This window comes from Maniola hyperantus, chromosome 1 (genome assembly GCF_902806685.2).
Source record: "Maniola hyperantus chromosome 1, iAphHyp1.2, whole genome shotgun sequence".
NCBI lineage: Eukaryota > Metazoa > Arthropoda > Insecta > Lepidoptera > Nymphalidae > Maniola > Maniola hyperantus.
The window spans coordinates 14,474,266-14,495,525 of record NC_048536.1 but is presented as its reverse complement, the minus strand read 5'-3'; the positions used below and the strand labels follow the sequence as shown (position 1 = coordinate 14,495,525).

Below are 21,260 nucleotides of genomic sequence, written 5' to 3'. Positions count from 1 at the left end.
CTTTTCGCTAAATCTATTTAAATAATTTCATAACGATATCCAACAATCGACAGAGGGTGTAGGTATGAACCATTTTAAATGTACTTAACTATAGGAACAATATCACTTTCTCCGGCTAGTTAGGTATTTGAAACAAATAACGAATTAATAAGACTAAGTAGGTAAACGTTCCTATATTGTTATTCTGTAAATGCAACTAATGTTTCTACGTATCTAGAATAAGTCAATTAAATTCTAATAAGATTCTTAGACGGGTGAAATTTTAGAACGTGAACAGTTTTACCTTACATGCGTTCTAAACTTTCCATGGCAACGGTAAATTCGTATCCAGTTCATATTATTTCGCTGCCTCGACAAATCTCGCGGTGCACGAGAAATCTCTGTTGACTTACGACTTTATTAGTATCACGCGCATCAGTTATCGGTGTCATAATTCACGGGTAAACACCGCTACGTGGATGGTAGGTACATCGGCAACTCTCTTTTGTATAAAATATATAATGATTTTCCTCTTAAAATGTACCTTCTTAATCGAACCTAACACTACAATATATCGGCTCCGATCACCTGACCGCGTTGTAAACAGCAGCAAGTCATGCAGTCGGTTAACAAAATTTACCGTTAAGATCCGCTGTGTGCACGGTCAAATGCCGGCGCTCGTCCTCGTCATATCACAATCACTTGGTTAAACGGGCACTTAGTTGATCACACACGGTCACCGGTCACAAATCCTCGGACATTTTATCGCGGAAGGTGTCGATATTAGGGCCGCGACGGAGAGCGCATAGAAGCACCAAATGCGACGGACCGTGAATGTTAACCTACCTGTTGTAGCGCTTGCGTGTCGCCCGTCGGCCTACCGGACCGAGTCGACTGCTTTACCGACCGCCCGCTCCGCCATATTTGACACAACCTTAATTTCCCACCTTCAAGACGAGAAAAACTTAAATGAACAAGAAATTATAGCGAATTATAAAGTAAATTCAATTCTTACACGCCTTAACTCCCTCAAATACAACTTTATAAGCAAGTTGAACTACGATATTTGTGCCTTTTGGGGTAGAGACCATGGGTTCGTGGGGCGAGGATGCTAGATCCTTTTTTAAGGACCTTTCATCTCGTCTCGCGGAATCCACGGGGGACCGGAGGGCTGGCAGTTACCTCGGTCAGCATAATATTAGTCTGGTCATTCAACGAGGTAACGCTGCCAGCGTTCTGGGCGCCCTGCCTCGTTGCGGTGGTTTAGATGATATTTTATATCTGTTATTTTTATGTTCTAGAATAAGTTTGGTATTTTTGTTTATTGTATTTTCATTTGAAACTTATAATTAAGGAATATACTACGATAACTGCAGAAAATAAGTAACTAATAAACTCTAAAGCCTTATTCTGCTTTATCGACTTATGCAGCGCCACCTTTTGCTGATGAAGAACATCGTGAAAATAGAAAACAACATTTTACTTTAAAATTTCAGAAAAGTACAGTTAGGTTAGGTTAGAAATAAATAAGAGGTAATAATGCACATATGCCAAAATATGAGGAACATCCACCCAATTTTCATTTCAAAAATCTAATGATACTTACTTTTGATATTTCATGAAGATTGCCAGGGATCTATAGATCCCTTAGACGCCATTCAGATGCCTTACAGCCTTTCGTAGTCCAAGACTTTTCCGTGAGATGGCGTTATCAGTATTAAATAAAGCCTTCTAATCGAGACACCCAGCTACGTCGGTGTTTACATTCTTCGCCTATTTCGAATTCCTTTCAGAGACACGTGCAGCTAACGCATTATTAACGACCCGATAAAAATACTAATCAAATGAATTTCCTTCGCATCTCCACATCCGCGTTTAACTTTAACTGAGGTTAAGTTCATGACGAACAAAACACTCGGGAAATCTGTTCGGAATTCAGATCCGCTTTTAAGGTGACAAATAATTATTTGAATGCTGTTTTTTTCATCCATAAATGGAAAACTACGCAAACTAGACGATATCAGTATGAGTAATTCAAGTAGGTACCTACTTACCAATTTAAAATAATTAGAATAATTATTATGTAGATTATAAGTCTTGTAAAGTTTTCAGAAAAATTAGTATAGGTACCTACCTACCTACACGTATTTTTGCTGGCGTCTACCTATTAGTCACGTTACTAACGATGTCTTGAACTTGACTTTTAATCGATGCTTTTAATCATATTATTTTAATCTATAAGTTACCTCGGTACCTATAAGACTGTCATGTTTTCGCTTTTCACAAAACTTGTACAATATACCTTCAGGTACTAAATTAGCTTGAAAATTAATAAATTATACCTATCTATTCACAACAACTTAATCGAATAAGATTATATTATAGGTATAGGAATTTGTACACAAATGAAGGATTGTTTGTGATTACCTTGTGTAGAGATAATACTGCAATGAATATTTATGGAAGAATCATAATTTACGAGTATAATGCCAATGTCGACACTGTCAACAAACGGATATGTGCAGAGTAATACGACTTTATAACGTGATAGTTTGCTAGATATATTATGTATAGTGGACTCCAGCCTTTTTTAATTCAGGAGAAGGCAGAACTGGCCCATGAGCGGGCGGTGCGAGATGACGTCCCAAGTGCCGTCATGTCATAAAGGGGGTGCCGAAATGGACTCAAACTGCGTTTCGCTGGCAATATTTAAAAATAATTTTAAAAAACCGACTTCAATAACCACAAATACTAAAAAGTAAAAAATAATTTAATTGGCAAGAGACCTGATGGATTGACGCTGGTTCCCTGGGAACGGGGACGGGCGTTAATGTGCGACGCAACGTGCGTTGACACATTGGCCCCGTGTCATATCAGGAAGACAGCATCAAGACCGGGAGCCGCAAGAAATAGCTGAAAAGGCAAGCAGCGCGAGTATGCGCTCTCTTATCGAGAGTTACATTTTTGTTCCGTTTGCCGGGGAGACCCTGGAGCCATGAAGTCTAAGTGCAAAAAAACACGAGACATTTTATCGCGATTAATAGCCTCATCTAGTGACTGAAGGGCTGGCATTTTTTGCGCAACGGCTTGCCATGGCAGCTGGCTCCATTCCACGCGGCATGATTTAAATAAATAAAACGTTTATTTTTCAATCATCTTGTTACACACATACATGGATTTGATCTTGAACAATTTGCGTGCTTGTTGAAATAAGCATATACAATAATATGTACATTAATTAGATAAGGCTAGCTTAAGGTTTTATTGTAATATTTTCACCTATGTTTAAAAAAACTTTAAACCAAATCATCTGTCTGATGTCAAAATATATCATAACATGTTATTCCTTACAATTCCACCAGTTCCTCGTTGCTTCTAAGAATAAGTGCCTACATTATGTTCCGACTGTCACGATTTACGATACCATCTCAAACATCAGATCGGTATCATTAACGCCTTGTGCGATTGATTAATATCATGTGACTGGTTAGTAGTAAATATTTGTAACATGACTAGGACATCGCAATGCGGGACCTGAAATATGATTTGAGCTAATGGGAACTGCTGGTTGGCTGGTTGTCACTCATTCATCATATCGCCTACAATTTGAGTGGAACAGGATTCCGAAAACTATGTTAACTGCCAACATAAGTACTCGCACCTATGTACTATGACGAATCAAAAGATGAAATTCAAATTACAATCACTACCCACATGCATCCATACTTAATTTTATAAACACGAAAGTGTGTCTGTCTGTCAGCTAGCTTTTCACGGTCCAAAAGCTTAACCGATTTTGATGAAATTTGGTACAGAGTTAGCTTACAACCAAGGACATAGGCTACCTTTTATCCCGGAAAATCAAATAGTTCCTACGGGATTCTTAAAGGCCCATTTGTTTAAACGATTTTTAGGGTTCCGTACCTCAAAAGGAAAAAGGAACCCTTATAGCAGGGTTTCTTAAAGTGGGGTCCATGGACCCCTTATCATGTGTACTCGGGGTCCGCAGCAGCTCAGTAAATCCTTGTGTGGTAAACTGCACTGCCTTGCCTCGTCCCGCGCGCTTTCTGAAGCAGGGTTTTCGATGCTAGTTTCGCTGTAGTTTCGGTGCTAACACAAAAAATCGCAATCGATTGCACATCGCCGATGACTTGCGCCTTGCGTTGTCAAAAACTATTCCACAATTTAACGTGCTCATTGAGGCCAAACAACAACATCCTTCTCTCACTAACTTAAGTTAGTGAGTTATCATCTGCGGCGTGAAATCGATTATGATTTTTTTCTTTGTAAGTATGTGTCAGTTATAGTAAATAGAGGAAACTACCAATATAACTGATTTCTAAAATTCACGGTTCGTTTTTTCCTGAAACAGGTTTGACAGGGGTCCATGAAATTTTAAAATTCTGACATTGGTCCTTGGCTGCTAAAAGTTTAAGAAACCCTGCCTTATAGGATCACTTTGTTGTCTGTCTATCAGTCTGTCTATCTGTCCGTCTGTCCGTCGTGTCTGCCAAGAAAACCTATAGGGTACTTCCCGTTGACCTAGAATCATGAAATTTGGTAGGTAGGTAGTTCTTATAGCACAAGGTGAAGGAATAAATCCAAAAACCGTGAATTTGTGGTTATATCATTTATAACGAGTTCATGAACAAATAATTATTATTTTCAACTTTCAACGTGAGATTACTATATATACAAAGGACTAAGGAGGTATCATAATATAAGGACCTGTAGGTAGATTCGTAAACAGATTTTTATTTGTTTTTACCATCGATATGATTTTTAAGCATACTTAATGGTTTTTGATTTTTCGTGCAAATGATAAAATACGAGTGTACTCAGATACTCATGTGATGCTCGGTGCGCGACTCCGACTCGCGCTTGACTGGTTTTTTATGTGACAACGAAAAAAAAATTTAAGGAGCACAAAAATTATACTAAGTAATTTTGGAAAATATTTATTGGTTTATTTCGACAAGTTGCATGCATTACTACTTAACTGCTTTGGTTTTATTGTAGGTACCTATGTGGTACCGGATGACCGCGAATTTTTAGCACCTGTTTGTAAAATACCGAAATAACATACTTGCGAAACAGGATGTAACCAAATGAGGCTGACGTTCTAAAATATTTTCATATATAAATACATACAAAAGCTATGCTGAATTATTGCTGTTTTATACCAAAAACCTGTTTTTTACAACTCAACTCAACTCAACGTCAAACTCATAATTCAGGTCATATGCATTTTAATATTTTACGTAATTTTAAACTATGTCGGCATCGTGAATTGCGCATCTGTTCTCTTTCAGATGATCCAAATATTTCAATTTTTTTTTCTTTATTTTATTAATCTAAGACAAATGACGTCCTAACTTACTGCGATTAGTGACGATGGCTCACTCGAAAGAGTGGCAGTTTAATTAAGTCTTACCGTCCCTAAATACTTAGGTAAGTACATATTATCATTACTAGCTGATACTCGCGACTTCGTTCGCGTGGATGTAGGTTTTTTTAAAACCCGTGGGAACTCTTTGATTTTTCGGGATAAACGTAGCCTGTGTCACTCTCCAGTCTTTAACTAAGTATAATCCATGCAAAAATTCACGTCGATTCGTTGCAGTCCTCACGCCTCCGTATCCCTTCTCCACTCCTGTCTCGCTGGCGAATAAGTTTAGAATATAAATAATAGAATTTTCGAAGGCGTGGGATTTTCGTGAACGAAGTTCAATTAAGTATGTAGTCGTGGTTTGGTACAATGGTAGGTAAATGGTACAATATTAATTCACCGTCAACAGTTCCTAAACACTCATAACTTAGGAGTGCAGTGCCCTGCAGTTTCAAGACTTTATTATTGTTAAAGCTGGTTAACTAATCAATTAAAGTTAATGAAATGGTCGAGAGTTAATTCGAAAAAAGAATAACTTAGAAGCCAAGAATACTTTTCCATGCGGTTTGTCCAGAAATATTTAAAAATCAGTAAAAAAAGTACAAATAGTTTGACGAAATTTTATAAAAGAACTGTGAAAAGTCAGCTGAATCCACAACAAAAAGTTAGTAAAAGAAAAACAAGAGACTTAAATTTCGCCAGACTTGTTGGCTGTAGGTACATCCTTGTATTATTCATTTATGAATACATAATACAAGCGAATAATCGAGTCGATTATTTTTGACAGGCAAGAAAACATAAAAGGCAGATGTTGCCCATGCAATATATGCCTCGATTAGTCACAAAAGTTACGACTGTTATGCAGATTTATGCAATAAATTGTATTGTGCCATGAGGCACCGGGTTGAGGCCACGACTCAAAAGTTACCTTTTTTCAGCTATGGTAGGTACAGGATTATAACTGCCGGTTCACATTGGCCCAGTTGCCAAATCCAGTAAGATTTATTTTTTACTAGCTGCCCTGGCGAACTTCGTTCCGCCTAACAGTCGATTAATTTTTTTTTTAATTTTTCTCTCCGTAACAACCATCCTCGTACTTCAAGGAATATTATAAAAAAAGAATTCGGTTTCGAAATCGGTTCAGCTGTTCTCGAGATTTACGATGACCAACACATTTAGTGATTCATTTTTATATTATAGATTTATTTCATAGTGAATAAACGGCGTGGTCGACTTTAGATGCATAAAGACTAGAAAACTGTAAAGATACTATTGGCTTTTTAAAAAAGATAAATTGTAGAAACTTTTACAACAGCTGTAAGGTATATTTATGTCGAACAATGTCATCCGGTGTCTCTGAAGGATTCTAAAATAAAAAAATCAAATAGAATAGGTAAGTATCTACCAAGTATGTATGTTTCTATTATATTATTATTAAGTACTATGAACTGATTTTTCAATCGCCGAATAAAATTTTTCAAGTTATTTCCATGAAAATTCATGGAAATAATTTGAAAGATGACGGACTTTTATACAAACTTTCATCCCCTATTTAGCCCCCTTGGTAGTAAATTTTTCGCAAATCGTGAAATGCATATTTTTTTTTTTTAACCAATTTTCATCAAAGTAACTTTCAAAATGACGGACTTTCATACAAACTTCCATCCCCTATTTAACCCAAATTTCAAAAAATCGTTTCTTAGTGGATACTTACTCTTTACAAAGAACACATCCTCCAAATTTTATGCCTCTGGACCAGTGATCTAGGCTGTCCGTTATATATAAGTCAGGACAGCCTGGACTTTGAATTTTATGTTAAAGATAATTTGAAAAGAGAAGAATTGCGAAAAGAGTTATCGAGTCAACCCCCCCGAGAGCTGGCAGCTACCTTGGTCAAAGAATTAGTTTGGCCATCCAAAGGGGTAATGCTGCCAGCATCTTGGGTACAATGCCTCGCTGCGGTGGTCTCGATGAGGTTTTAGATTTAATTTAATTTATTTTAGTTTTAATTTAATGTTGTTTTTTTTTAGATTTAAGTTTATTATTTGTTAAAGATTCCCAATACAAAAACTATCAGATCAAAATATTTATTCTTCAGTTAAGTACCTACGTAATACGTATACCTACATAATATTTTTGCGATTGAAAAATCGGCGCTAGTCGCATAAAGTCAATCGAGTAACTTGTTGGTGGTTATAGTTATCTATTAATATTATCTTTTTATAATTATTATTATAGTCACTCTTAGTCATACATCCGCATCGACTGATGCAAAATACCTGTGATATTACCAACAAAGTTGGATATTGGCTGTTAGTTTTTTGGTAATAAATTGTTTGAAAATTATTGTCATTTGCTAGCCGGGTATTTTCTTTTTTTAACGATTTTATTTTAGGAATATAGGTAAATATAAAATACAGATTTTTTGTGTTGGATAGAAATCGTTGGATATATTATGTTTAGGTCTGTATATAAATGACAAAATTTAAATACATCTGCCTATTTGATAAAGATCCTATTAGTAGGTAGGTATAATGTTACGCACTGTATCTAAAGTGGTTCTTGAATCTTGGTAAGAATTCATTTGTTGTAGAGTCACTGTAAATAATTTCTTTCGGGACTCAACTAAGTAGGTACTGTCTGCTGAGCTTCTTTATCTTCTTGGGAATAATGACTGTGAGCAAAAGCACTGTCTTGCAGACTATCACGTTGACTGTTGCTGATCTATTGTGATTGCCACCATATCTATACAGCTCCCGTCCTATACCGATCGCGATTGTCGCCAAGTACAACAGCACCTCCTTAGCCGGATGTTTCTTGTCTACTCCGAGTAGTCACCTTACCTACATGTTTTCCTAGATGAAGATTACGTTTATACATTAGCGCATGGTAGTTACAAATGTCTATACCTACTTACTGTCCCATTGACAAATCAAATCTCATGTAAACACGATTCTCATATAAACACTCTGCCGTATGGATGGCTAAAGTCAAACGAGCAACGGATGAGATTTAACAACTCCGTTTTAATTTGAGTGAGCTCATAATATGAGCCTCAAATTACCTACCTTTTACTTTATCGACGATCCTAAACCAGAAGCTTTAGATAGGTACAGTACGCGGCAGAAAGTAATGTACATGAGCCTTTAGAAGGAGATAGCAGATTTGTAGAGCGTTGTCTCTGTCGTTCAACTTCAAACCGAAAAAACGTCATATAGGTATGAGCGACAGAGACAACGCTCTACAAAGCCGAAATGTCATTCTTGGCCTATGTACATTACTTTCTGCCGCGTACTGTACTGCTGTATTCTGTGTCCAAAGCACTTTACACGCTTGAAAAGCTACTTATATTATTTAAACTAAGTTCCGGCCAGCATGTCACAGTCTCCTAACAGCTTAATAAGTTTCATATCTTCGTCATCTCGCACTACCATAAGGTGCCTACTCGTATGTATCCTACAATATAAGGATCGACTTATATGGAAGGAGGTCACATACGAAAATGGACAGATCCTGTTTTATATTTTAGAAGATATTGCACAATCCACAATGTTTTTACAGAAGCTACTTTTGAATGTATACCTAGTGGTTTAAGAATATCTACATACCCATGTTCACGACAGGTCACGATGGCAATCGAGGTGTCGCCGCGCCGGCTCACTACTGCGTACGGGTTCCCTCTCAGAATGAAAACAATTTAGGCTAAGTATATTCCAAATACGCTGGTCAAAAGCAGATTAACAGACTTCACACACCTTTCAGAACGTTATGGAAAACACTCAGGCACGCAAGTTTCCACACGAAGTTTTTCTTCACCGTTTTAAAGAAATTTATGATATATTTTAATTGTTTAAACGCACATACCTACCTACTCATAACTCCAAAAAATAAGCGTCCGCGGGTTCAAATCGCGGACCCCCCAAATAGAACATTTTGACCATTAGAGGCTATCACCGCTATTTATTAGCAACTAGCTACCCTGGCGAACTTCGTTCCGCCTAACAGTCGATTCAAATTTTTAAGTTTTTTCTCTCCGTAAGAACCATCCTCGTACTTCAAGGAATATTATAAAAAAAGAATTAACGAAATCGGTTCAGCTGTTCTCGAGTATTGCGATGAGCAACACATTTAGTGATTCATTTTTATATTATAGAGATTACTTACGTAATGATAGCCATAGAGAGCGGAGAAGTGTTCAATTTTTTTTTGTAAAATAACTTAGGCATTTAACTATACTTATTATAGATTCTTATAATACTTAGGTATATAGAAGGTATAGAAGTGAAGACAGATTTCAAAAAATTGCGTAGCTTCTAAAATAACCTTGATCATTTGAATCTAGTTCAAACTTATATACCTAAATCATTGCTTAGTAATAGCTGTGGTGGTAGGTAAGTTACCCAATCATTCGATAATCGCTAATATCCAAAATCAAGTCAATAAATTTGAATCAATAAACGAGACAGCACGTCGTCGCTTCTTAGATCCGCTTTAGAGCATTTAAAAATTTAATTAAAAGGTCACTCCATCGGATATCGGTTTAGACTTTCAAGTTTCAATATTTTGTTATGTAACCCAATGTTGATTTTGTACATCCTTGTGTATTTTATACGAGTATTAAAAAACCTTAATCGTCGTTTTTATTTATGATTGGTTTTGATCTTTAAATGATGCCCAATTTACATGTTATTATTTGGTAGGTATTTGTGTTTTCTGGTAAAGCGATTCGTAGACTCATATCTTACGGAAGAGTTCCTATGTTCGAATCCGTAAGATCGGTTTATGAATTTTTCTTTCTGTTTTATCGTAAATCAATCAAGTACTATTAGGTAGTTTTGGATAAGTAATTTTGTTGAATGGCTACCACGAACTTGCTAGTTTGTCACTTTCATAGTGTTCCTAGTAGGCAGTAGTTTCTTCTCAGAAAGAGCGTCAACTTCAAAAATGCATCCTTACTGTTACCACCATATTGTTAGGTACCTATCTAATTGATAATTTTAGTAAAGATTCTATCATCAAAAAAGGATTTTTATGGTTCCGTAACTAAAAAAGGAACAAGGAAACCTTATAGGATCACTTTGTTATCTGTCTGTCTGTCTGTCAAGAAAACTATAGGGTACTTTCCGTTGACCTAGAATCATGAAAGGTAGGTAGGTTTTATAGCACACGTAAGGGGGAAAATGTATTCATGAACAAATAATTAGCATTTTCAACTTTCAAAATAAGATAAATATACCAAGTGGGGTATCATATGAAAGAGCTTTACCTGGACATTCTAAAACAGATTTTTATTTATTTTTATGCATTATTGTTTTTGATTTGTGACGGAACGGTGTACGGAACCCTCGGTGCGCGACTCTGACTAGCACTTTTCCGTTTTTTTTAAGTTTTTTGCTGCCAAGTGACTGTCGTTCATTTTATACTATAGGAATTGGAAACATAACCCGGATCAGAGCGTTAACAGAAGATGCCTCGAGCGCGGAATCGCGCAGCATCCATTATTTATGAGATAGGCGTGCGCGCAAAAACGATACATCCGCGATATTTCGTCCGACCTACCGGCTATGTTCTCAATTCTCATTTAACTGCCATTAGAACTGATATGCTATTTATAAACAATACAATAAAATACTCGTAAAGAACACAGGAAAAATAATAAAATAAAGCAAAAAGGATCTAAGTATAGTTGAAATGGCTATCAGGGAGGGAACACCGCTCACACCCGCACAGCCCCCGCGCTAGCCCGGTGCGGGCGAGCGCGGGTGACGAGCGAGTGTGCGGAGTCTCTCCCCGCCTCATACCTCAATTGCTATCTCGACCTGTCGTGGACTATTGCTATCGCGACATGTTATGCCGCATATTATCTACCTACTTAAATGAAAATCGGTACAGTGGTTTAGGCGTGAAAAGGTAACAAACAGGCAGACAAAAAGAAACAATTTCGCATTTATAATAGGTACTAGCTGATGCCCGCGATTTCATCCGCGTGGATTTAGGTTTATTAAAAATCCCGTGTGAATACTTTGATTTTCCGAAATAAGTAGCCTATGTCACTCTCCAGGTCTTTAACTACACCCATGCAAAAAATCACGTCAATCCGTCGCTCCGTTGCGATGTGATTGAAGGACAAACAAACACTTTTTCGCATTTATAATAAGGGTAGTGATTAGGTAGTACCTAATATGAATCTTATGGTGAGTTGTAGGTAGTCAATATACGACATCAAGTAATTGTATTATTTCAATGTAAAACTTTGTTCGTTCCATAAATCACTTATACTTAATTGCCATAAAACTAGCCACGTGTACCTATTAAACAGGCTGTTACGGTGTTTTCTTTCCTTATTCGCTCTACATTTATACTTAATCATGATCTTCTTCTTCTTCTTCTTCTTCTTCCTTACCTTATCCCACGCTACGTGGGGTCAGCACAACATGTCTTCTTCTCAATACTTAATCATGACCATAGGACTGATATTAAAGATATCTTTAAGACAATCCGGTATTTGACAACAAGTCAAATAAGTATCTTTTTATAATGCACCAAAACACGCGCTTAGTGTGCTAGTTTTTATGAAATACTTTCAAGTGACGTCACAATGATTTGACGTACTTTTTTAGTTTAATCGATAATTTAAAATGGTTATTACACTTAAAACTAACAAGGGACGTGGATTTTACGTTTTTTAGAAGACCCTTTATTTAATAATGACTTTCACTGAGAATTTTTTTCAAATTATTAAATACTAGATGATGCCCGCGACTTCGTTCGCGTAGATTTAGGTTTTCGGAAATCCCGTGGGAACTCGTTGATTTTCCGGGATAAATAGCCTATGTCACTCTCCAGGTCTTTGACTATACCCATACAAAAAATCACGTCAATCCGTTGCACTGTTGCGACGTGATTGAAGGACAAACCAACAAACCAATAAACCAACAAACCAATAAACCAACAAACCAACAAACAAACACACTTTCGCATTTATAATAAGGGTTATTAATAGACAAAACATTGCCGAAAAAGTTTATTTTTGACATAGGCAAATATAAATAGTATTCAGATTTCAGATATCCATACCTATATCTGTACTTCCAGACTAAGTAATATTATAAATTCGGAATTATGTCTGTCTGTCTGTTTACTAACTTTGCCCATTTTGATTAAAGTACAGAAATAGCTTCCATCTCGGAGCCGTACATTAGCTGTTTTTGTCTGTTGTAGTTTCAAATCATCTAGTAATGTCATAAAACCCATATAAGTTGGCGTAAGTAAGTATATGAAATAAGTATTTTTTATTTTCCACGCACAACAGACGGAAACGTTTAAGTGCGGAAACCAGCCCAGAGCGAAGAAGAGAAGTATTTTTTAATTTCTGATTTTTTTCATCATATTTATCGTAACTACCTCTGCTTCCGCAAGTATAGTATTTTTTCCATTGCTAGAATAGAATAGAATATATTTTTATTATTCATTCAAGTAAACTTTTACAAGTGCTTTTGAATCGTCAACTAGTTTAATTTACCACTGGTTCGGTGGAACCAAAAATTTCAACTTTCTAGTTTCTACCTATCACGGCGGTTCCGCACACATCCGATGCGAGTCCGTGAAAATACGTTCCTTTATGTTTTATATGACATAATATTATGTCGTAGATATTTTTTATATCCGTATTTTCACGGATTCGGATCGGATGAGTACGTGATCGCTGTTCACGAGATACAGCCCGCTGACAGACAGACGGACGGACGGACAGCGGAGGCTTAATTATAGGGTCCCGTTGGCACCCTTCGAGTACGGAACCCTAAATATTACCCATCACAAGCATAGTACCTATTATTATATTATCTTACTCGTGTTAGATATTATATACTATATAGTGCATAATAGGTACCTACCTATCATGGAAAATTGGAATGCTGCGTTTATCAGTTATGATGCCTCCCACACCACGTCACAACCACTATACCTAACCATCAATTATTGACAATAATAACTATGATTGGGCATCGTCACCTATTGTGGCATTACGTGAGTTTAATGACCTTGTGCCTAGACTGATCCGGTCCGCATATAAGTTGCATGTGTGATGTATGTGTTACGGTAAAAGTTCTAACTATGGTAAATCCTAGAACTTTCCAGTAAAACCTAAGATTTACTTAGTTTGAATAATGGTACTGAAACTAAGTCCGCACTGTTCTGTGATAATTGATAAGTTTGTACTCTAATTAGCATTCACTCGGCTAGGTTTAGAGACACGCAAAAGTCCAAATAATAACTAAAATAAGTTTGAAATCTTAGTGAAATTTTAGTGACTGGCTTTTTCAGTAAAGACTCGCTCCGTCGTCTCTTCATTCAGCTTAACCTGCTCTTCTTCTTTGAACTTCTGGTTTCACACTTTACAAAAACGCTCTATAGGAAGGCCAGAGAAGACTACTTGGAACCGGGAAGCTCAGATTTCGTAGTGAATTTACTTGGTGAATGCTGGTAAAAATTCGAAAATAACAATTAAGTATGTATCACAAAACAGTTTGGATGTTTACGATTAAGACTTTGTAAATCTTACAGCCGCACTCAGAGTCGTTTAATCGTTACATAAGGCAATAATTAGTATGGATAAAGAATGCCTTAAGTAACGATTAAGCGACTAAGTGCGGCTGTATGATTTTATTGCATAATTCTAGGATTTGCTATAGTTCTGGCTTGTACAGTAGCATATTATGCAGTTTATTTCAAGCCACATGCTAACTTGATTATATTTACTGTTATATCGAGGCCATTTTGGCACTCTGTAGCGCTGTAGTCGCTTGCGAGGGCAGAGAGATCCTCTAGTTATGTTTATAACCCCCGTGTTATGTCCCTAATACAGTGGTGGTCTGGTTTTTTGAGTTCTTTCATATTTAATTTATACTTTTTACACTTATTGTAGCAGGACAGAGTGAGTTTTAAATATTTGGAACAGAAGAAGAAAAATTTTCAAACCAATATGTAGATGCTACTAATAAAAGATATCGATACAGATACAGAATCCGCTTTTACGGTTTTTCTTAGTTTATCTTTGCTGTTTCACAGCAAATTATTATTTGTGTTGAAAATAGTTTTATGAACAGTTGTCACGCCCTTGCCAAAAAATAAAGGCTAAAACTAATAACTTTTATATTGTACGAAAAGGAGTTTAAATAACAGCAAAAAAGCAATTTCGCAAATATTTTCACGTCGTCATCGTCCCGATTGCTTTGTTTTTGAGTGCCAGTTTAGTTTACCCAAACAACTTATGTAGGTAGGTCTAGGTAGCTATTTAGGATTTTCCACGATTGGGATTCCCATCGAAATTACGGAATACCGATTTTATTTATTGCTACAAGTTTACTTAGACTCAAAGAGTTTTAGTACTTACCTACAGTAAATGTGCGTGATTAGCATTTTCTTTTGAGGACAAAAGAGGCAGTGCCATTTGCTATTCTGCCGGCTGGTGTCATTATTCCCGTATCCTTATTTCTTCATAACTATAGCTCTATAGCGGTGATATCCTAGTGGTTAAAACGTCTGTCTGCCTCCCATTAGGGGGTTCAGGGTTCGCTCGCGAGCATGCACCTTTAACTTTTCGGAGTTACTTATTGCGTTTTAAACAATTAAATACGGTACCCGGCAGGAAATATTGTACATCGACCTTTAGAAAGAGATAGCGGTTTCGTAGAGCGTTGTCTCCTTCGTTGAGACCGACAAAACGTCACGTAGGTATGAGTGACAGAGAGAACGCTCTACGAAGCGGAAATCTCTTTCTAATAGTCGCTGTACAATATTTCCTGCCGGCTGCTGTATCTACTTATCATTTGTTTTATAAAGGAACAGCGTGAGAAAACCTGTATGCCTGAGACTTCTCCATAATATTCACAAAGGTGTGAGAAGTCTGCCGATCTGCAGTTGGTCAGCGTGGTAGACTATAGCCAAACACAATGAGACCCGTTCTCAGTAGTGAGCCTGCGATGGGTTGATAATGTTGCTTGATAACTAAGATTCGAACTCAAGACTTTGCTTGTTAAACATTTATATTCACTCAGCTGCGGTATAAGAACTGGGGACCTACGAGTAAATCTGTATAGAGTAGCTCATTTAAATCGTTACAAGATTCGCCATCAACAAACTAAAATGATAAGCCGTTGGCTCACGGATGTTGAAGGTTGTAGCAGGCAATCAAGGCGCGCAATAACGATCGACCGATAAGAGATTGTGACAGCCGTAACGCGTAGAGGACGGCCCGCGACGATTCGCACTTCTAAGCACTACTCCTAAAATATTCCTAGCATTCTTAGGTCTTGCACAGACGACGCTTTTTTGTGCGATATGGCAGATTTCAGACTCAAAGAACACGACGTACATCTACGTTTATTTTGTCAGCAGAATACGGTAGGGACGGACGCATCAATAAAGCTAACTCACTACAGATTTTAAAGACTGCGTCATCTGCAGTAGTGTTGAAAAAAAATAGAACGATATCGATATATCGTTCTACTGTTTTTGTTTTGAACACTTAAGTGCGGTGTACTGTACTGCGGATTTTTGTGTGTCAAACTTTTTGCATGTGCGTCTTATGCATAAGTCTTATGCTTTTCTGCGTAAAATCCTTTGCGTTCTATTTTCTTGGATTAAAATGTGCGCCACAGATAGTATGTTATCTGCGGAGGCCCTTATGGCCATAGCGTCGGGTGACATCGTGATCGTTAACGATAGAAAAAGATTCAAGGCAATAGATATTTTTAGGAGGTCGGATCTCTACTTAAAGTTAAGTAGGTACTTTATAAATGCTGAAATATCATTAGATAAAGATCTTAAACCAATAAAATGTCAATAAAATGTGACTGGTATTAGTACCTACCTACCTATATTATAAAAACTATACCCCTTTATAGACAAGGGAATTTCTTGCAAGGGTGTAGGAGTTAGGACTAGCTTACAAAATAATTATCATAAAGTCAGTACGAGAAAATTACTCTGACTCATGACTAAATAGGTAATATCTATTCCTTCCTTTCTAAGAATTACCAAGCTAATTGTCAAGAATCTTGGCAATGGCAGGTTCTTCTCGATAGGGAAGGGCATTCCGATCAAGCGACAGATTCACTTCACAATTCAAAAGCACTTGTATTAAGTTTATTTTACTAAAAAAGCTTTTGTATTTTATTGTTCTAATGATTGATGAATTTTAGTCAATTCAATCTGTTAGCTCCAGCCTCTACCTGCATAATCAATAAGTTACGAATGTACTTATCTTTTTACTACGTATTTATCTTCAGTCTGTTAATTAAGGTATAGGTATAGAGAGTGCTAGTCTAGAGATAGGTTAAGTTTCTCAGAGAATCAGCCTCGATACCTAGTATTTATTACGTTTTGACGCGGATTTTTTATACCAATTTCCCACGAATAGAATGGTAATTGAGCGATTGTAGAGATAATAAATGAGTAAAACATTAATGGGAGCCTTGTTAACATCAGCGACATTGAATTAGGTAATACAATTTATAACTGAACATAATTTTATAGGTACGCGGTTCCAGATCTATTCTGGTTGCGTAACGCCTAGAAGTTCTGTTGAAGCTTTACTTTCTAGGTTACTTACATCCTGTAAGCCTAAAACCTTCTACCTACAGCTGCTGTTGCGCAGCCTTTCGTCCAGTGTTTAATACGCCCTACCTGATTTATAAAGGTAATTGTTATATTTATTAATTGCTATTATTATTATTTTTGTTAATTTTCTTCAGACATTCAGAGTAGCTACATGGTGGAAGGAGAGGAGAAAGAAAAGAAATTTTCTCACGCACGTTACTTAATAAGGTAAAGGTCACGGTCGCTACGACCGCGGAGTTTTCTCTACGGCTGACGGGCGTTACGAAACGCGGCGGGTCTAGATTCCTAAACTCGAAGGCTGCATCCGGGCCGCAGGGATCAAGTTACGCCGGGGCGTGCGAATGTCAAGGAACCCTATCCGCACTGCGTCACTCTCAGTCACAGCCGACATGTCTGCGCGCGCGCTCCTCTGCGCCAGCCGCCTCGCGCTCGCTTCTACCGCGCTCGTCGCCGTCGCAACTTCCTCTATACTCTTAAGTAAGTGCTGTCGCAGTAGTTGTTTGTATTTTTAACAGAGATGCCCTGCATCGTACTACAGCTCAAATTATGAAATTAACCGGTTCAATTATCATGTTAGATAATTGGTGAGAAGACAAAAAAGATGTACCAGGATATACGATTTTTGTGGTGAATCTATTGAATAATTAAACACACTGTGAAATAAAAATATAAAAATGGATGTCATTTACAGGTGGAAACGACATAACGTGCAGTAAGGACGGGCTCCACGCCGACTTCGATACAGAGTGCCAAGAATACGTTCGCTGCTCGTCAGGGATAGTGAGAGGACGCTACGCGTGTCCCGCGGGGCGCGTATTTAGCGACGTAGCCGGAGCATGCGTCCCACGTCGTAGCTATCCCTGTGCCCAACGCATCTGTGCTGCCGGAGATACTTTGGCCTATGCTACACCTGGAACTGCGTGCCGTCACTACTACCGCTGTGAAAATGGTACCGCTGTCGACCACGCCTGCCCCTCGGGCTCATGGTTCGACTTAGCTAGACAAGCGTGTTCGCGTGGTGCGGGCACCTGCTACGAGCCCGTATGTGCGGGACTACCCGATGGCAAATATCCGGACTCTTCGCACGAGTGCCGACGTACTCTGCAGTGCCGCGGGGCAGAGCTACGCGCCGTAGTGTCGTGCGTCGGAACATGCGTGAGCACGTGCCCGCCACCTCGCTCCACTGCTGTTCCTCTTCCGGCCGGTGACGCCGACTTCTGCTCGGACGAGGCGTGCTCCTCGTTGTGCCAACACACCCCGGACGGAGCTTACGCGGATCGTTCAGCCGGCTGCCGCGAATACTTCGTATGTGAATCACATCGCGTTATCAGACGTGGAGTATGCGAACCGGGCCTGCTATTCTCGGGAAGCGGTTGCGAGTCGGCGGCAGGAACTTACTGTCCGCCGCCCGGACGAAGTCCTTGCTTCAATCGACAAGACGGACTCTACAGAGACTGGCGAGACTGCTCTTCTTGGTTCGAATGTCGTCGGGAGAGAGTGACCGCCCGGGGAGCGTGCGAATTAGGTTTCGTGTTCGACGGCGTCGGCTGCGTTCCTAGGAAGTCTTATTACTGCGAAGGTCCCGACCCTGCCGCAGAATGCGAGGGTATGCCGAGCGGAACTTATCAGGACCTCGAGTCGAATTGCACACGATATTTCCATTGCGAGGGCACTCTGCGCACGAGTCTGGCGTGCCCGGTCGGACAAGTTTTCGATGGTGCAAGGTGTATGCCAGCTTTTCAATATCTTTGCCCGAGTTTGGACCGGGATTCGTGCTACGGGCGGGCTGACGGTCGCTATCGCGCTGTGGACGCGGGCTGTCGCGGGTTCTACGCGTGCATCAATGGAGAGAAAGCAGTTTACGCGTGTCCTTCGGGGCGGGTGTTCGACGGCGAAATGTGCGTCCCGACTCATCCGGCGGTCTGTCCGCGCGAAGACTACACCTGCTCTGGACTCTCGGACGGTTACCATGCGGAGCTCAAGTCGAATTGCCACAGGTACCTGTCCAAAAATATAAATATTACTTACCTTTTTAAAAATAGATTCATTCCGTCGTCGTTTGCTTTAAATAAATAAATAACCTACCTTTTTGTCCAAACATCATCCGACATCATTTATTTTGTGTCTATTTTGGTTTATAAAAAATACCTACTTGATCTTTATTAGCATTTTAATGCAGCGATAACATAAGTGGGCATGTAAGATCAAAGAATGATTTGTTTAATCGAAAAACTGAAACTACTGAACCGATTTTAATAATCCTTTCACCATTAGAAAGCTACTTTATCCAGCAGTGACATAGGCTATAAATAATATTATATGTACCGCGGATGAAGTCGCGGGAAAAGGGTAGTATAAAATATAGTTGTTTTCTACAGGTACTTTTACTGCGAGGGCGGCGACAAACTAGCGACACTATCCTGCCTGGCAGGCAAGATATTCGACGGTCACGCATGTGTGGAACCCCTGCGTCACATATGCGGTGCTCCAAGACGGGCCATCGTAGAACACGGCGGGCGATATTGTGAGAGAGACGGTTTCTTCGTGCAGCAAGGCACTGAGTGCAAGCATTACTACTTCTGCGTATCCGGCGTGAGAACATTCCTTACCTGTCCTCCAAAACAGGTGTTTAACGGCCAAGTGTGCGTGCTCAAAGACCAGTACACATGTCCGGGCTGAATGTGAGCTAACGGACGCTGACTCAAACGCTGAAGCCGGTCGTACCGGCGTAGACAGTGCCCTTAGTACGAATCTCGTGTCCATTTTCACGAGAATGGACTCACCCTTCCTTTTTTAGCCGACTAGGGCAACGCTAAAAGGAAGGGTTATAATTATTTTAGCAGTCTATGTATGTATGATCCACCGTAGCGCCTAAACTACTGAGCCGATTTTGATAAATGAGGTTAAAATCGGTTCGATTTTTAGTCCGGTTGACACAGGCCACATTTTATATGGACAAAATCACAAATTCTCTACTCGTTTTATTCCACAAACTTTTCGCATGATGGCTGTAGAATTCTAAATATTATTTCGAAGTTCTAATTCGATGTCTACGTCGAATTTCGTTTCTGACAACTATAAAAACTCGTACTTAGGGTACTGCACATTGAATTATATATATTATTGTACTGCATGATCCATGAACCGAGAAGGACACTGGGGAGACACGATGTACCTGACTGAAAAGGCTGACCATGTCATTGACATTTGTATAACCTGCTCTATTAATAAACGTGGAATAGTTTTCGTTCGAACGGCTTGACAATAATATTATAGGTACGTATAAGACACCAAGTAAGGAGTTCATAGGGCCCGATATCGATAGACTTTTGGACACAAAATCGATATTCACATAGCTATCAAGGCAGACTTGGTCGCACCATAAGGGTTTGTTTTTTACCATTTTGGTATGGAAGTTGGAACTGTAAAGATATACACTAAGCTTAGAAACCTATAGAGAATTCAGTAAAGTAATTCGAAGCCTGCCAAATCTATGCTGTATTCTACGTTTATTAATAAGACAATTATTTTAGTATTTATTAATTGTAGAATAATATAATAATAATGTAAATAGTTCACTGCCCTCTTTGATATTTATATGCTGCACTTTCATTAAACTACCTCGTTAAATAAAAAACACAAGTTTAATTTATTTATTTTATTGGCATAAAAACTTTAAGCGACCTATGTAGATAACATACAGCTAATAATTACACAGTGACTTTTATCTTACAGTGTTAATTTACAAACACAATTAAGCTCCGTGAATAAAAAAATATTTTATCTTTAACATAAAAGTATTTTTTTAATATATCTTTTATCCGAACCTTAGATAATAACAAAACAGGCAATATATAATAGAATACCTAGAAATATAGTTCATTATTTAGGTACTATGTATTAAATTAATATAGTCCGTCAAATTCATTAAAGAGCAAATTCTGATGGTAAAGGACATTTTTAAACATGGTTTATTTGATGCGAATTTGACGATCTATATAGTACGCGTCAGGTCGGGACGGCAATCGGGGTGGGGACGCCCCGCACACCCGTACAGCCCCGCGCTACCCCGGTGCGGAGCGTCCTCTCGCCTCATACCCCGATTGCCATCTCGACCTGTCGCATACCATACCTACAAGGTTATAATAAAAGTAGCTTACTCAGTATGTATCATGCCATGGTTGATAAAAACCACCAATATGTTTGAAATATAAAAAATAGATGAAAATGAAAATAACTTTTTTTAGACCCAACGTTCTAATTACGTTCG

The 21,260-nt window shown here is 38.5% G+C and overlaps 3 protein-coding genes across 4 annotated transcripts in view; 2 read left to right on the top strand and 1 right to left on the bottom strand.

Moving 5' to 3' along the window:
* The window catches only part of ck (myosin-VIIa ck), a 46,008-nt gene extending 45,157 nt beyond the window's left edge, over nucleotides 1-851 (bottom strand). Inside the window, exon 1 of one of the 2 annotated variants that reach the window (XM_069499099.1) lies at nucleotides 289-851. The gene's annotated coding sequence lies outside the window, so the exon portion shown is untranslated. The remainder of the gene's footprint in view (nucleotides 1-288) is intronic. The other variant, XM_034971855.2, reaches the window with a different exon arrangement.
* A 13,749-nt stretch (nucleotides 852-14,600) lies between these two features.
* Maf1 (repressor of RNA polymerase III transcription Maf1) overlaps nucleotides 14,601-21,260 on the top strand; it is a 131,113-nt gene continuing 124,453 nt past the window's right edge. Inside the window, exon 1 of the mRNA XM_034970112.2 lies at nucleotides 14,601-14,617. The gene's annotated coding sequence lies outside the window, so the exon portion shown is untranslated. The remainder of the gene's footprint in view (nucleotides 14,618-21,260) is intronic.
* Nucleotides 17,186-20,240, top strand: LOC117985193 (cell death abnormality protein 1-like). Its single transcript, XM_069499190.1, has 3 exons — nucleotides 17,186-17,467; nucleotides 17,682-18,991; nucleotides 19,373-20,240. Exons 1-3 carry the CDS (start codon nucleotides 17,332-17,334, stop codon nucleotides 19,667-19,669), a joined length of 1,743 nt encoding a protein of 580 aa, XP_069355291.1. The 5' UTR covers nucleotides 17,186-17,331; the 3' UTR covers nucleotides 19,670-20,240.

Excerpts from the sequence above, each read along its gene's own strand:
- LOC117985193 (XM_069499190.1), top strand. The coding sequence starts at position 17,332 with ATGTCAAGGAACCCTATCCGCACTGCGTCACTCTCAGTCACAGCCGAC. Across the intron at positions 17,468-17,681 it reads AACTTCCTCTATACTCTTAA|GTGGAAACGACATAACGTGC; the intron begins GTAAGTGCTGTC and ends TGTCATTTACAG. Across the intron at positions 18,992-19,372 it reads AGTCGAATTGCCACAGGTAC|TTTTACTGCGAGGGCGGCGA; the intron begins CTGTCCAAAAAT and ends TTCTACAGGTAC.